Source organism: Monomorium pharaonis, unplaced genomic scaffold (assembly GCF_013373865.1).
Source record: "Monomorium pharaonis isolate MP-MQ-018 unplaced genomic scaffold, ASM1337386v2 scaffold_584, whole genome shotgun sequence".
NCBI classification, from domain to species: Eukaryota; Metazoa; Arthropoda; class Insecta; order Hymenoptera; family Formicidae; genus Monomorium; species Monomorium pharaonis.
Genome location: NW_023415895.1, coordinates 1 through 14,955, shown reverse-complemented (window position 1 = coordinate 14,955; position 14,955 = coordinate 1). Strand labels below are relative to the sequence as shown.

The following is a 14,955-nucleotide window of genomic DNA, read 5'->3' as shown; positions in this document are numbered from 1 at the left end:
AATATTACAAAAATTTGTACCTAAAACTTATTAAAAATGCCATTATAATTTTCTGTCTAATATAGATATATTTGCACAATTAAAATAAAAAAGCACAAACTTTTTATACAGTTCTTCTCTAAATATTTACAAATTATTTATATAATTTTACACAAATGTACTTTTACAGTGTGCGGTTGAAATACGAGGAAACCTTATTCGATTTCAAATTCGGTGAAAGCAGAATGAGGTCAACCCTTGTATTCGTGATTTCATTTTCACTCGTCGCGGCGAGTGGAAGAATCGCGCGAATTTTAATATATAAAATAGTGTCACGCGGAGGGGAAACCTTATGCATAAATTTTTCTAGCGAGCAGCCTCGGGAAAGCCGCGATATCCCGGTGGAATGAAACTGGAGGATCACCGTTCCATCATCGATTCAACGGTAATTGTAACGCGAATTCTTCTTATGTTATACGAGCGGTTCGCGTGATCGCGAATTAAGCCTGATAAATGCGACTCCGCCGTATATTTGATATCACCTTTGTTATCGTCGAGTATTATTGTACTTAACGCTACGCAGCGAAGAATAAGGCTGTGAGAGACCGCGAAAATAACATTTTCACTAACAGAGGTCGACGTTGAATGTGAAATCAACTGACTGGCAGTCTTTCAAAATTTCTTTATACATATATGCCGTTTTTAATTTAAGTACTGCATTAACGTTTGCTAGACGCAAGTAATAAGCATAAAGATAATAATAATACATACAATAATAATAATTAGTAATTATATAAGAAAATTAGAAAAAATAATTGTGTTAGTGATATATTCATAATTGTGTAATTGTAAAAAGTAAATGCAATATTTCCGAGCTATATTCAACTGACCAAGACGACTTGAAGAAATACTGATAAAGAGAATTTCATCTATTTAATAATCACCGAAGTATAAATTGTAAATCATTCGTGTCTTGAAAATATTACGCCGTATTCATCTATCGGAAGATAGAATGCGATAGCGACTTAATCCTTTCTGAAGTCCAAGTCCGAAGAGATATATTACGTTACGTATTACGTAAGCGAATTCGTGCGGCCAGAAAACTGTTACGATTATACACTGATCGTCCTTCGACGACGGTTGATGGAACTTCCCTCGCGACCACCAAGGGAAAGTCTGCATTACACGCAGCTTTACGCGACGGAGCAAAAGGGAAACCGCTAAGTAGTATAAGTAAACCGAGACTGTTCGTGCGACTGATTCTAAAGCCCACACTAACCTCGATTGACGGTAAACACGATTAAATGCACTTTCTTTCGTTCTCTGTCTCCGACGCGTTGTACGCCGAGTTCACGGGTGGTCTCACCGGAAAAATCCATCGATACGTCAATGTAGCGGAAAAAGAGCTAAGTGCATTCGTTGGATCTTATTCTATTCTATGTATATTCTCTGCTTTTGTATTAGCAAATGAATTTTTATAATTACCATAATTGAAATATATGCATGCGAACGTGCGTGCGATGTATGTCTTTATAAAGTGCAATAAAAATGATTGTATACAATGAAGAAAAAAAAATCGAAATTAGCAAGCAAGTGTCACTTTTTCTTTTGACTTTTCTTGGATTATATTTATTAGTTATTTAAAAAATTTAATCATGACGCCAAAAATATACATTTCTAGAATTACATTTGCTAGAAATAATATCTTATGTCACTTCGGTGAAATAAATTTGTGCCTCACATTTTTAAGTTTCTCTTTCTTAATGTAAGTTAAAATAATGATCTTTTTGTCGTGTTTTTCTTTAAAAAAAACATCCTAATATTTAAAAAAAAGTAATTTTTTATATATTTCTTTTACCTAGAAATAAATAAAATCGACTGCAATTTTTTGCTTTTTATTCTGTTGCAATTAATGCTAAATTTTCATGATAAATTTGATATAATTTTTTTTTAATTAAATCAAAATAAATCACTTTTTTCAAAAAAAAATTAATCAAATGTCGTGCTAACGTTTTAACTTACATTAAATATTTTTACAATATCAAAACTTATTAAGATCATAAGACCTACTTCAAACTAATAATAAAAAATTTATCAAAAAATTTACTGGAAATTTATCATTTTACGCTCTTCAGGCTTATCAAACGACAATACTTTGTTCATCAAGATTATAATTCTGTACACATGTTGTTTTTCAGCAATTTCTCTGTACACACGTAGGGGTCACGATATTTCTAAGTTAAACTTTCATTACTTCTACAAGTATAAAAAGATTTAATGATTCTCTTATATATTTCTATATTTACACATATTCTTACGTATCTCTATGTATATTTAACATCTCTAGAAAGTATTTGATCTAGAAAGTAACGGTTGTTTATTTCAAAAAGTTGTATGTAAATATTATAATAAAATGCAACTCTCTGAGTTTTCAAAGAAATTTACGAAACAAAAATGTCGAATCGTGTATATATCAAGTATCAGAGTAACAATGTGTGCTTTCCAGCAAGACACAGTGTAACACAATGTCCATTAGTGTGAGTGAGACACACTGATGTGTTCTTTCTCACACTGACACTGTGTTACACTGTGTCTTGCTGGAAAGCACACAATATCCTACCGAAACTCTCACTGAGGAAGAAAAATCGCCTAAGAGAATTCGTCATTAAAGCCATTTCTCCGCCGAGACAACCGGCGTAACGGGAAAAAAAAAAGATCGCCAGAACTAGCACAGTCTGTCGTTTTCTTTCGTGAGTGTGATCTTAATGTTATCGACTGCAACAACGAACGGAATAAATAAACGGGAAACGGTGGAATGTTATATCAGGACGTTGAAAAACCGCGTACCGAGAGAAAAAAAATGTTAGTTTGATAGACTAAATTTTTCAACTCGATTAAATTTCTTCAGTTCAAGTATTTATTCATTTAACTTAAATACATAAAATACTTGAACGTCAATTCAAGTATTTATATATTTGACTGAAATACATAAATACTTGAACTGAAGAAATTTAAACAAGTTGAAAAATTTTGTCAAACTAACAACTTTTCTTCTTGGTGCGTGTATCGAATTTTCGAAAGTGTGGAAGACTCCCACAGATATAATAATAATAATTTCTTTTTTTGCGTGTAAAAAAATAAACGGAGCTGTTCGAAAATAACGTTCCACAAAAACAGATAGTAGAAACCTCGCCGCACGGTGGGACTTTAATTTAGGATTTAATTACGGAGACAAACAACGCCGAAGCGAACCTCGATCGCGTCGATGAGACGGATTCGATGTCAAAACGCAAGGACGATTGGCGGGAGGAAGAGCAGACGAAGGAAAAATCGGCTGCGTTGTCCAAAAGAGAGAAAAAGAAAGAGAGGGGGAAGGCACAGAGAGAGAGAGAGACAGAAAGAGAGAGAGAGAGAGAGAGCTCGAACGGCGTCGCGCGCGAACACGTAGTTTTTCGGCACCCTGTAGGTGCACGCGTCACATCGGCGGCCGACGATGACGAGGACGTTCCGAACGACCGAGAACCACCTCCTGCACGGAGATGATCGCGCGCGGCGACCGCCGTATAGCGCGCGCGTTACTTTCTCCTCGCGGGGAAAAGCCGTGCCCGGCGCGCGGTATAATAATCGCGCGAGCGAGATGACGCGATCGCGATCGAGCGAGCGAGCGAAAGAGCGCAGGTTAACTCAGGTTGGAGGTTAACCTCCTCACACACCGGAGGAGCAGAGCGGGTATGCACACGTATACACACATACACGAGGCTGCGGACAGCGCGCGGTGTGAAGACGAGGGGAAAGGAGGGAAAAAGAGCAACGGAGCCTTTTTTTTATTACACTCGCGTAGACAGTGCACGCGAGAAAGAACGAGAGAGAGAGAGAGAGAGAGAGAGAGAAAGAAAAAGAAAAAGAGAGAGAGAAAGAGAGACAAGAGGACTTACCCCATAAACCAGTCCACGGTATCGCGGAGATACTCGGGTAACCTATCCAGCTTGGATGATTTTCGTGTGGATCACCGTCGTGAGGAAAGCGGCGCGCGCGACAGACGGGGAAAACAAAGTGTAAATCTCCTCCTTCTTCTTCCCTTTCTCTCACTCTTTCCCCACAGTACCAGCACCACTACGGTAGTAGTAGTCAGGCGGTAGTAGTAGGCAGCTAGCGGCGGCAGCAACGGCAGCATCGGCGGCAGCGGCAGCGGCGGCGGCGGCGGCAGCAGCAGCAGCAGCAGCGGCGGCGGCGGCGCGCGTTTCGCGATCTCGTGAAATCTAACATGGCGTGGCTCTATTGTCACCTGTTCCCGTCATGCCCCGCTGGCGGTGGCCGCCGTCGAGGCGCATCTTACCGCGACCGCCCGCCGCCCGTCGTGATTGCTCCTCGCCCGTCCCGATGGCCGCGCTCTCGCGCGCGTTACTCTCGCTCTCTCTCGTGCCTCGCGCGCGCGAACACGCGAAGACGCGCACCCGAGGAATCGAATAACTCCACTCCGCGACCGACGGCAACACGTCGCACGATACAACGGGACACTCGGATAGATGACGGTACGCCGCACGCAGAGAAAAACGCCGCGTTTGTCACCCTTCACCTTACGCGCGAGATAATCGAACCCCCGCAGAGCGCACAGCTGATCGCCTGACGTGCGGATGCGCGCGCCCCCGCGGTCCGCTTGGTGCAACGTCGCGCTTCGACGCGCCACCATTGGTGGCAGCACTCGTCAGCCGCGGTCGGCAAAGTAAAAGCAGAGGAGGAACCTGAGAGCGGTTCACCCGTCATTTCCGATCAGAATTTCAAAATCATGCACGTCTATACGAATTTATTTATGTTACGTTTATGCTTTTTTTTATGAAGATGGTTTTTTTGTAGACGATACTAGCAATGTAAATTATTATAAATTGGATAACACATTTCAGCATATGAATAAAATTTCAGCATTTTGAATAAAAATTTTATAATCCTTTTCTTTTCGTGTTTATGAAATATATGTTTAAAATATATATTCAAAATGTAAGTAGTAATAAATATAAATATTTTCCATAAATATCATGTTTGAGAAATATTGAATCATCACTGTAAATATCAAATCATTTTACATTCCGGAAATATTTAAAATGTGAATTAACTCTAGTAGTCTAGTTACGTCACATCCGCTACCGACCTGCCACCTATGCAAGCCGAGTGACGCGTTCCTGCGTGCGTCCAGCGTCCATGCGTTTCTTTCCGGTATTCGTCGTTGGGAAGGTTGATTGCTCTCTCGTCGTCCTCCACCCTATAAAATGACGTGAGTGTTTAATCTTGTTAAATAATCGCGATCGTTTGCTTGTACTTTGCCGTTTGGCTGCGAATAGACCCGTTAAACTGCAATTGTTGACGAATACATTTTATTTTTAGAATATCTCTAATAATAATATAACATAATTGTTAAGACATAACCCTTAACATGTCGCGTGCAAATGTAAAAGCTGTAAATTGTTTTATACAGATTCGCTTCATTATAGTGTGAATCGTGCGCTAATTTTAAGATTCCGTACATAATGGGGAAATATAATCGCTTGTTACGTTATTGAGTTCTCACCGTTTATATGTCGGAGCATCTTTTAAACTTGTGGAAACGAATTTCCCCACGTGCGTTTTATTTCTTTCCGCTTTCAGATCGAAGGTCTCCCGCGACACTCTCTACGAGTGCGTGAACGCCGTGCTCCAACACTCGCAAGATAAGAAGAGGAAGTTTTTGGAAACCATAGAGCTACAAATCGGTTTGAAGAATTATGATCCGCAGAAGGACAAGCGTTTCTCGGGCACTGTCAAGTACGTTTTTACCTGACTTTGAGGCATTTTTTTTATTCTTCGTTAAGAGGAGTATCTGTAAGAATTGCCTCATGTAATGTCAGGGAGCTAGATTTTTATCTGGCGGACCTGCACCCAGGGTCTTAAATTAATTGGGGAGGTATTTATACCGTTATTTAAATTATACAGGATCGCATGATCCTGTTGGTAAGTTACTCTTGGAATATCTATTAAAGATGGAATAAAAAATGGAAATTTTTTTAAAACGTTAATTTTCCCTCTGATAATAAAATTGATACGTATAATAGAATGGCACAATAAACTTTTAATATTAAATATTAGTTTAATATTGATATCTTATATCAGTTGTACGGGTAAAGAATTTATTGAATCACCAGTGCTCTATGATGTTTTATTTCCTGCATGTATTATCTGAACAACTTGTGTAGTACATTTGAATCTGAGAACACTGGGATTCTTTAGATGTTGCATATTTCTTTCTTACAATTATGCAAAACTTTTTTTTTATTCTAACAATATTGTTTTATAATGAGGGAGAAATATATTACAAGGACATTTACAGAGACACGAGCACATTTATTTAAAATATTGATTAAATATTGATCATTATTGATCATCATTTTCATCATATCAGGTTGAAGAATATCCCCAGGCCAAAAATGCAAGTATGCGTTCTTGGTGACCAACAGCATTGCGACGAAGCTAAGGCTAACAATATTCCGTACATGGACGCGGAAGCGCTGAAGAAACTTAACAAGAACAAGAAGCTCGTCAAGAAACTCGGTACGTTAGGAACTCGTTCTTGTGCACATGTTTCATTGTGGGATAATTGCTTTACCCTTCCCAAAAGCACCATTATTGCTTAATAACCGAACAATAGTGGTCGTCAAGAGGAAGGAGATTAAAGATTCTTCACTTGGTGAGGGCAACGTGATATTGTATCGTTGCACCTCAATCCGTGTCGATACATCTTATTAGAAAAAGATTAGACAAAAAGATTAAAAATATTCATTTTCTTTTTACAAAAATATTTTTTAACTCTAAAACTTTTCTAAAAGTTAAAAACTTATTGTATCAATGTAATTTATAGTATTTGTTGGAGGAATACAATAAAATTATATTTTGTGTTCTTTTTGTAGCCAAAAAATTCGATGCATTCTTGGCTAGTGAGTCGTTGATCAAGCAAATTCCCCGTCTTCTCGGTCCTGGTTTGAATAAGGCCGGTAAATTTCCTGGACTGTTGTCTCACCAGGAGTCGATGATTGCCAAGATCGATGAAGTTAAAGCCACCATTAAATTCCAAATGAAAAAGGTGAATTGCTCGTATACTTCCTATATTAAAATTTTATTTTTTTAATATACACCTTCATATCGTCTGTAACGATTTTGCTTTTCTACAGGTGTTGTGTCTGTCAGTGGCCGTCGGACACGTAGATATGACGCCCGACGAGTTGGTCCAGAACGTCCATCTCTCGATAAATTTCCTCGTTTCACTGTTGAAGAAACATTGGCAGAATGTGCGCTCGCTTCACATTAAGTCTACTATGGGACCGCCACAGAGACTGTACTAAGTTGTACTTAGTACAATACATTTTGAATGTATATTTGTTTCAATAAAAAAGAAATAAATTATGAACTTGATAAATTAATTTTTTTATCATTCTTTTTATGTCTATTCTCTCGTTTTCAATTGCGACGCCATTTTCGAATTGATTCAAGTTATTACAACTTCGATAGATATAATTATATAATCGTACGGCGTAAATAAATATTTGATAACATTTGAAGTAACATGAATTCGTTTGTATGAAAAACTTTATCGATAACGAGATAAAGTTATCACTGCGCCACAAAAAAAAAGATACGTACTCGTGTTATTACTACAGAGTATTTAGCAAGTAACGATATAAAAAAATAATAGATTAGCGTTTCGCAATAACTGGTTTTTACTTTATCTTTAAAATTTTAATTTGATTCTGAAGAATAAGGCGAAGGACTACAGAAATATGTAACGATTTCGTACAAAAAATAAGCGATAACGTATCTCCCGATTAGTTGGTATATTTTAAATGAGTAATCTGAGATATTCTAGCTCGAATTCTTGGCTTTATCGTATCCACCTAGCAGCTACCTGCTGAGGTTGGTTAAAAACCCTCGGGGAAAGTATGTGGTAGGTAAGGGACTACGTGTGTCACGTGACAGTAGGCGATAAAGGATCCATGGCTGGACCCTGAATCCGGTTCACGGATGCTTCTTTGGGGACCGCGTTCACATGTGGGTGTTTGCGTGTTTGCGTCTGTGTGTGCGTGCGTGGGTCCTACCGAGGTCTAAGCTCGAGCAGGCCAGACACCACACCACCAGCCATGCTATTTCCAACGATCTTTGTGGGGGCAGTCCGGTGGCGGTCGCTGCGCTTTGAAGAGGCACATGGTTTCGAGTTCCGCTTCGTAAGCAGATGCCGGTGGTGCCGAGGACCCGCGTTTCGTTTAGTCTCACGCTCCCTTCTTTCGCGCTTTTACGCTTACGATCCTTGTGAAATTCGTCTGTGACGGCTCTCGGCGCGCACTCCACGATTTGTTCTCCTCGCAGGATTTCCGGACGAGTATCGATGGAGTAAAAGGCATTCGGGTAAGTTTGACGAATGCGCCTCGAACTTGCTTTTCGAGATAACGATGGATCGTCTGGGATTCCGATGCGAAATTGCTTCGAGCCTCAGAAATGCTTTCAGCTTATATTTCTATATCCGAATAAAATAATTTAATACAGAATTTATATAAAATATACCTTGTACGCATAAAATTAATATAAATTAAGTATAAAATCTTCCGAATTAATTATTTAGGTCAACGATAAATATCTACCGTTACGAAAATTTTTATCGTAAAACTATTTGTCTGTTTATAAAGAGTTTTTATTGATGGTTACATTGTTTATGAAGAGGTTTATTAACATTTTATTATTGCTGTTTGGAAGCACGTTGCAAACACTTGATTAATCTTCTGCTAACAATAACATTTTACAAACATTTAGAAAACTTTCATAACATAACTATAAACTATTTAACTATGAACAGTTACAAGTTTAAATTTCTATCTCATGAACAATTCAATAAAAAAATTTCTTTAAAACTTCTTTGATAACTTAATTGATTTAGTCTACTCAACACTGAAGCATATATTTTATAAACGTATTATTTTCGTCAGGATAACTGACAAGCGTTTATAATTTTAACCGGTTAAAAATAAATTTAAAGATAAAGGATTACGTTGCCTTGCCCTAAATAGATGGAAAAATTTTATCTTTATTTAATTTTGATACGTAGGTGTATAAAAAAATAATAAAATTTGAATTATTTTATAATTTTAAAATAGAATTTCTCAAAAACAACAATGCTCAAAAAAGAAAATGAAACAGTCAGAAGAACAGATAAGCGTAATTGATAAATGACAAACGATAATAACTAGTACAAACGATTTACTGATATGGAGACTTGATTTTTATTTCTGATAAAATTGTTAGCTTCCGTAAAATGCGATAACCATGTAACTACGAGTTATATTTAGCTATATTTTTCGAACCATTGTATTGTGCGGCACAAGCAAAGCGAAAAAAATCGCTGATGATCGTTTGCATTATTAAATTTCAAAAGTCAGTGTCTTTCGGAAGAATATCGATTAATTTGCATAAATTGCACATTGATTGTTACGAAAGGAAGAAGGCGATTGTCTCAAATAAAAAAGAATTAAAATCTTTTAAAAAGAATCTGAATAAAAATAATGATCCGAGTATTAATTATAATTCACGAAAAGAAGAAAAATCAGAATCTCTAGAACCACAAAGTTTTCGATTTGCAATAAATACAAATTTATATCGTTCAGAGGAAGAAGCAATTTGCTCTTCGTTCAGACATTTGTGAGAAAATTCATTTGATTCCTTTGATCGCGAAAGGACGCCGATTGGATGAAGTTCCTTCTGTTTTTCAAAATTGAAAAAAGAGACGATTCGCGCGGCTTGACGTTAAGGAGAGTTTCGGATTCAGACATAACAATATCGGAATTATCGGGCGGGGGATTATCGGCGAGCGAGACGGAAAAATCGGAAAGATCGTGGCGGCGGGGGTCTTTCCTCCCTGCAAACGGAGTGCGGTGGAGAATATAAAAAAAAAAAGAGAGAGAGAAGAATCGAGCGTGTCGTGGGGCGTTGTATTTGATTAATAAAGTGGCCGCGAAAGAGTGCACTCTTCTCGAACGAGTGGACTCTAGCCTGTTATCAGTGATATCAACTACCAGAGAGCGGTGACAAGCAGCCCGGGCGGAAGGCCTCTCAACGAGCGCGGTTGAGTTGGGCAATGATTATCGAAAGCGCACAAGCCGACAACAACGAACGGCGAACGACATTAACACCGACGTAACGTTTTTACAAACAGTCATCGGGAGACCCGCGAGCTGATACAATATATCGCGCGCGCTGTATTATCGCGATAGATTATCAGATCATCCGCGATCAGCAGCGAGTGTTTTGTAAATCTTCTCTTTGTACTATCTTGGACCCTGTGTGTATGTATGTGTGTGTATGTGTGTGCGCGCGCGTAAAAACCCCGATGCCCGACAAGAGACAAAGAGCATGTGACGTCTCGCGAGGTCTTTTTGCGGTAATTTCCGCTCCGGATTAACGGATATTAATGTACGTTAATTTAATGTATCGACGGTATCAGTGCCGCTGTACAATGTACAGAGTGTGCGGCAACAGGTGGGAGGAAATTTGAAGAGTAATTCTAGAGGATAAAACAAGACAAAAATTAAAGATAACAAAATTGCGATTAAGGATGATTAATATTCACGAGTTTTACGCGTATTTTTTTTACGGGAATATTTAAGATTACAAAATCGGGAATAATAAAATTTCGTTGGAGTCTTTGTTCTTTCAATCATAATGTCTAAATCTAAATTTACATTTAACAATAGGCAATTTTTTGACGCACTGAGAAAAAAGTTTTAAATGTGACTAAATTTGTCGACATGATTAAATTTCTTCAAGCATTTATGTATTTTAGTCAAATATATAAATGCTTAAATTGAAGTTCAAGTATTTTATGTATTTAAATTAAATGCATAAATACTTGAACTGTAGAAATTTAAAGTTGAAAACTTTCGTCAAACTAACATTTTTTTCTCAGTACGTGAATATTCAAGGATTTACAATTAAAAAACTAAGCCTTAATCGCAATCTTGTTATTTATTTTCGCTCTTTAAATTTTCTTCCACTTGTTGCCGAACACTCTGTATAATATGTAATTTTAATTAGCGCAATGCGTAATGGTAGATTACGAGTCATTTAATACAATTTCAAAATTTTCATTTTCCCATAAATCTCAAATCCAAATCCAAATAGAAGTAATCGTTCGCTCATTAATGTGAAAATATATGCGGTGCAAAAGAGGCTTTCGAAAAAACAAGTTTCCAAGAAATGTGGATGCATCCTTGAACAATGACGCGTGTGAGATCCTTCAGACGGGGCGTGAAAGGAAACAGATATGACCACTGTAAATCACGGCTTTCCAAATCACTTCCGCTCTGTGTTAACCGGGATGCGCTTCATTTTAATAGAAATCCTCGTCTGTTGCGCCAGCGACGATACTTGAAAATGTATCATTGCCTCGTGATTTGCTCCAAGAGAAAATTGTGCTCAAAGTCGCGTAAAAGTTTTCGTACTTTGAAATGGAAATACTCCTTATTCTCAAGCTAAAATTGAAAAAAAAAGCAGTTAAAAACAATTTTTCTTTCTATCTTTACGAGTTTTTTGCTTTTAAGAAAATGTCATGTTAGTCTCAAAATTTCTTTTACATTTAATAGATCTAGTAAGATAAACAATACATCAATAAAGTCGGCTGTCATTATTTTCCATATTTATTATTTTTATACTTTTTGAAAAATTAAGAATTAAAACTTTATTTTGCTGTATTTTTCGAAAAAAAAGATGGTTAAAAAACTTGGTTCTTTCCGCGATTTTATTTTTCTAGAAGATCAAAGGACATAAAACGGGACTGATTTCGCTGCTGATTTCTGGTCCTCGTGTTAAGATATTTCGCGACGCTTGGGACATGCGTGATCAGTTTTGCTCTGTTTGCAGCGTTCATTAGAACATGATCGTTGAAAAACGCCTGATATTGCTCGTTCTCACTCTCCGCTTCCTCTTCGCGCTCTGCAACGATGACGCACCTACGTCGAGAGAGCCAACGGTCTCCTTGTCGACGAGATCGCATTACGATTCCGAAGATTCGACGCAAGATCTCGAGATGTTCTATGACTTCGGATCTACGGAGAGTAATTTCACGGAGATCGATGAGACGACGACTTCCTACAACGAATTTACCACCGAACCCCTGACGAATGTTTTCCCGTCGATCAGTGGCGAGTCCTCATTATCCACGACTACCATTACTGTGCCCGACATCACTGATAGTACTACTATCAATCCGACAATCTGCGATTCGTCGTGGCCAGTAAACGCAAGCGGTAATTAAAATGATTTTACTGATATATAAGAATTAATTATTTAAGACAGGGTTTTTCAATCCGTGTGTCGCAAAAATTTTAAAGAAACTAGAAAGAAACGAAAAAATACAGAAACAAGCAAAGATGCGAATGAAAGACGCGAAGTAAGAAAATTGTAAAACTTATTTCAATTATATATTTGTGCTTACTTTTATTTTAATCAAAGCGATATCGTTGCAATTAAATCGATTTTAAAACAATTGAAAAATAAAAACTTTATTTTTTTATTTCGAAATGTGTGTCGAATATCTGATAAAAGATTATAATTAAAAATTGTGCAAGACAGAGAATTAATTAATGTCTTGAAATTTAGTTTATTATTTCATTAATTTAATTGCCGCAAAAAATTGACAAAGGTTGAAAAACACTGATCTAAGAGATTAAAGAATTTACTTCAAAAACCAATATCCATTAGAGAAAGCACTAATACTAAAAACGTTGAAAGAATTAGCTACAAGAAATTACCGGTATAGACATTATTGACCATGAAAAGAATGATTTTAGCTAGGTTAGAAAATAATTTTATATTAAGCTATTTTTCTTAAAATAATTATGTAGAACATTCAAGCATGATAATAGCTGCAAAAAGTCTTGATATTATAACAACTAGCTTGAATTATTTTAACGATCCAACATAGTTATTTTCAGATCTGTATTTCAGTGAAATTATATTCTTTCTATGGGTATATATCACGAATGTAATTTGTCATGAATCTAATTTGTCATAATAATATATAAACGGAAACATATTAGAATAAAATTATAGGACAAAAACATTTTTCATGGAAAAACATTATCAAACGCACGAAAAAATTTTGAAATTAATAGTGTTATGGAACAATGTTGAATTGTAATGGATCCAATAACTTCCAATAGTTTTTTCGCATATTCAATAATATGTTTCCATAACGGGTATTTGGTTCTTAAAGTTTGAACACATATTTCCTGTACATTTTATATTATAGAGAAAATCAACTTTCTGCAAAGAGCATGCAGAATGAACAATTTTTTTTTAAGTTTAGCTTTCTTGCAACACAGATCCAAAAGTTAAACTATCAAAATAATTACTCTGTCATTCAAGCTGGTTGTCAGAATATCTAAAAGCTTTCGCAGCATTATTCATTCTGCTCGAACATCCTGCGTAATTATTTTAATTACTGTAATTATTAATCCAATAAAATTATTTTCAGATCTAGTTAAAAATTTTTTAATACTTCGGCAAAACTATTCTTTTTGAGTAGATGTCTCGTGGTAAGCGAAATAATTATTAAGCGATAACCAATTATAGAAAACATAACACTTTTCCTTCGTCTTTATTTAGAATTTAATGATAATTATTGCTAAATCGTTCGAAAAATCATTACTGTGTGGAGTAGACTTTGTTTCAGGACATCGTGTGTATTTATATTTTGCATTTTTGTTCTCAGCGGATACAAGAGAGGTAGTTGACTTGAGGACGGACGATAGAGGCACAGAATGGATTGCTCTCTCATGGAAATCCCCATGCAATGTGACGAACATCGACATCCCGGTTATATACTCCATCGAGATATGTGACGGTAAAAACTGCGCTCCCGAAATAAATGAGACTGATACCAAATATAACGCTACCGAACTCGAACCGTGCACGCAGTACACGTTTAAGGTGAAAATCCTCACCGAATCCTGGAAGTCCAATTCTGGAGTCTCTCTGGCAAACACGACGAGTTACGACAGTGAGTGCACAATTGACTTGTTAAGTATATGAATCGGCTCCTAAACGCTCAATAATATTGTACAATATTCCTCCAGACTAGGATTTCCTGTCTTATGTGAAATGCAATCCACTTTTTAAATATTTGCGATTCATCTTTAAGAATTATGAAAAAGCGAGAAAGGGAGTAAATTTAATTATTTTTTTATATCACTTTACATCTGTTATTTTTTAATTTTTTATTGAATATTAAATCAACGATATAAGATGTGAAGGCGTGAAGAATGCGTTTATTTTTAACAAGCACCAACTTTTAGTAAATTATTTTATGTATACTTTTGTATAAAATTATAAATAATTGTTCATACTAGTCCTGAGACTTTCGTGGCACTGATTCTATTAACATGAAAGGCTTCTAGATGGATAAGTACTGAATTGGTATAACGCGACATTCATCCGGAAGCCTTTCATGCTGATAATAATTGTTGATAATTTATTTTAAATTTTGATTTTGATTCTTACTAAAGCTGAAAAATTTTTCACGATTTTTGTTTATTGTTAATTTCCATTACTTTTACAAATATGAAATATTATTAAATAATTTTTACACATATTTAACTTACAAATAATTAGAAAAAACATTTTTTAATAAAAAAAATAAAAATTTGAAACATTTTTTAATTAAAATTAAAATTTCATTAATTGTTAATAGATTCTAGAATCTTTGCAATGCAGAATTAGTTAAAAATAAAAAGAAAGTAGTGAAATAGTAATTGCTCTGCACAAGATAGATCATTCATCTCAATGAATTTCGAGGCGTCTTGGTCGAAGAACATACACGAACTGAGACCGGAAACGTATTAGGCTTCTTCCCTAAATGCCAAACTATTTTTAGGAGGGGGACAAAGGTCGTTTGTTTACCCAGGTGTTCTT

The 14,955-nt window shown here is 36.3% G+C and overlaps 2 protein-coding genes across 5 annotated transcripts; both read left to right on the top strand.

Annotated features, from left to right (window-relative positions):
* Window positions 1-5,094: 5,094 nt before the first annotated feature.
* Window positions 5,095-7,424, top strand: LOC105830584 (60S ribosomal protein L10a). The gene is made up of 5 exons (XM_012669984.2): window positions 5,095-5,248; window positions 5,620-5,775; window positions 6,410-6,558; window positions 6,915-7,087; window positions 7,176-7,424. The coding sequence occupies exons 1-5, from the start codon at window positions 5,244-5,246 to the stop codon at window positions 7,344-7,346; spliced, it is 654 nt and encodes a 217-aa protein (XP_012525438.1). The 5' UTR covers window positions 5,095-5,243; the 3' UTR covers window positions 7,347-7,424.
* Window positions 7,425-7,563: 139 nt separating this feature from the next.
* Window positions 7,564-14,197, top strand: LOC118644233. 4 transcript variants are annotated; one of them, XM_036295032.1, is made up of 3 exons: window positions 7,564-8,403; window positions 11,905-12,290; window positions 13,757-14,197. In XM_036295032.1, the coding sequence occupies exons 2-3, from the start codon at window positions 11,918-11,920 to the stop codon at window positions 14,074-14,076; spliced, it is 693 nt and encodes a 230-aa protein (XP_036150925.1). In that variant the 5' UTR covers window positions 7,564-8,403; window positions 11,905-11,917; the 3' UTR covers window positions 14,077-14,197. The 4 variants fall into 4 exon arrangements, with proteins under 4 accessions (XP_036150925.1, XP_036150923.1, XP_036150924.1 ...); XM_036295030.1 differs by having other exon boundaries at window positions 7,564-10,458; XM_036295031.1 differs by having other exon boundaries at window positions 7,564-10,458; window positions 11,795-12,290.
* Window positions 14,198-14,955: the final 758 nt, after the last annotated feature.

Bases quoted from the DNA above. Each gene is read 5' to 3' on its own strand.
- LOC105830584 (XM_012669984.2), top strand. The intron at 5,776-6,409 runs GTACGTTTTTAC...TCATCATATCAG, and splicing joins CGTTTCTCGGGCACTGTCAA to GTTGAAGAATATCCCCAGGC. The intron at 7,088-7,175 runs GTGAATTGCTCG...GCTTTTCTACAG, and splicing joins TTAAATTCCAAATGAAAAAG to GTGTTGTGTCTGTCAGTGGC.
- LOC118644233 (XM_036295032.1), top strand. From the start codon at position 11,918: ATGATCGTTGAAAAACGCCTGATATTGCTCGTTCTCACTCTCCGCTTC. The intron at 12,291-13,756 runs GTAATTAAAATG...TTTTGTTCTCAG, and splicing joins GTGGCCAGTAAACGCAAGCG to CGGATACAAGAGAGGTAGTT.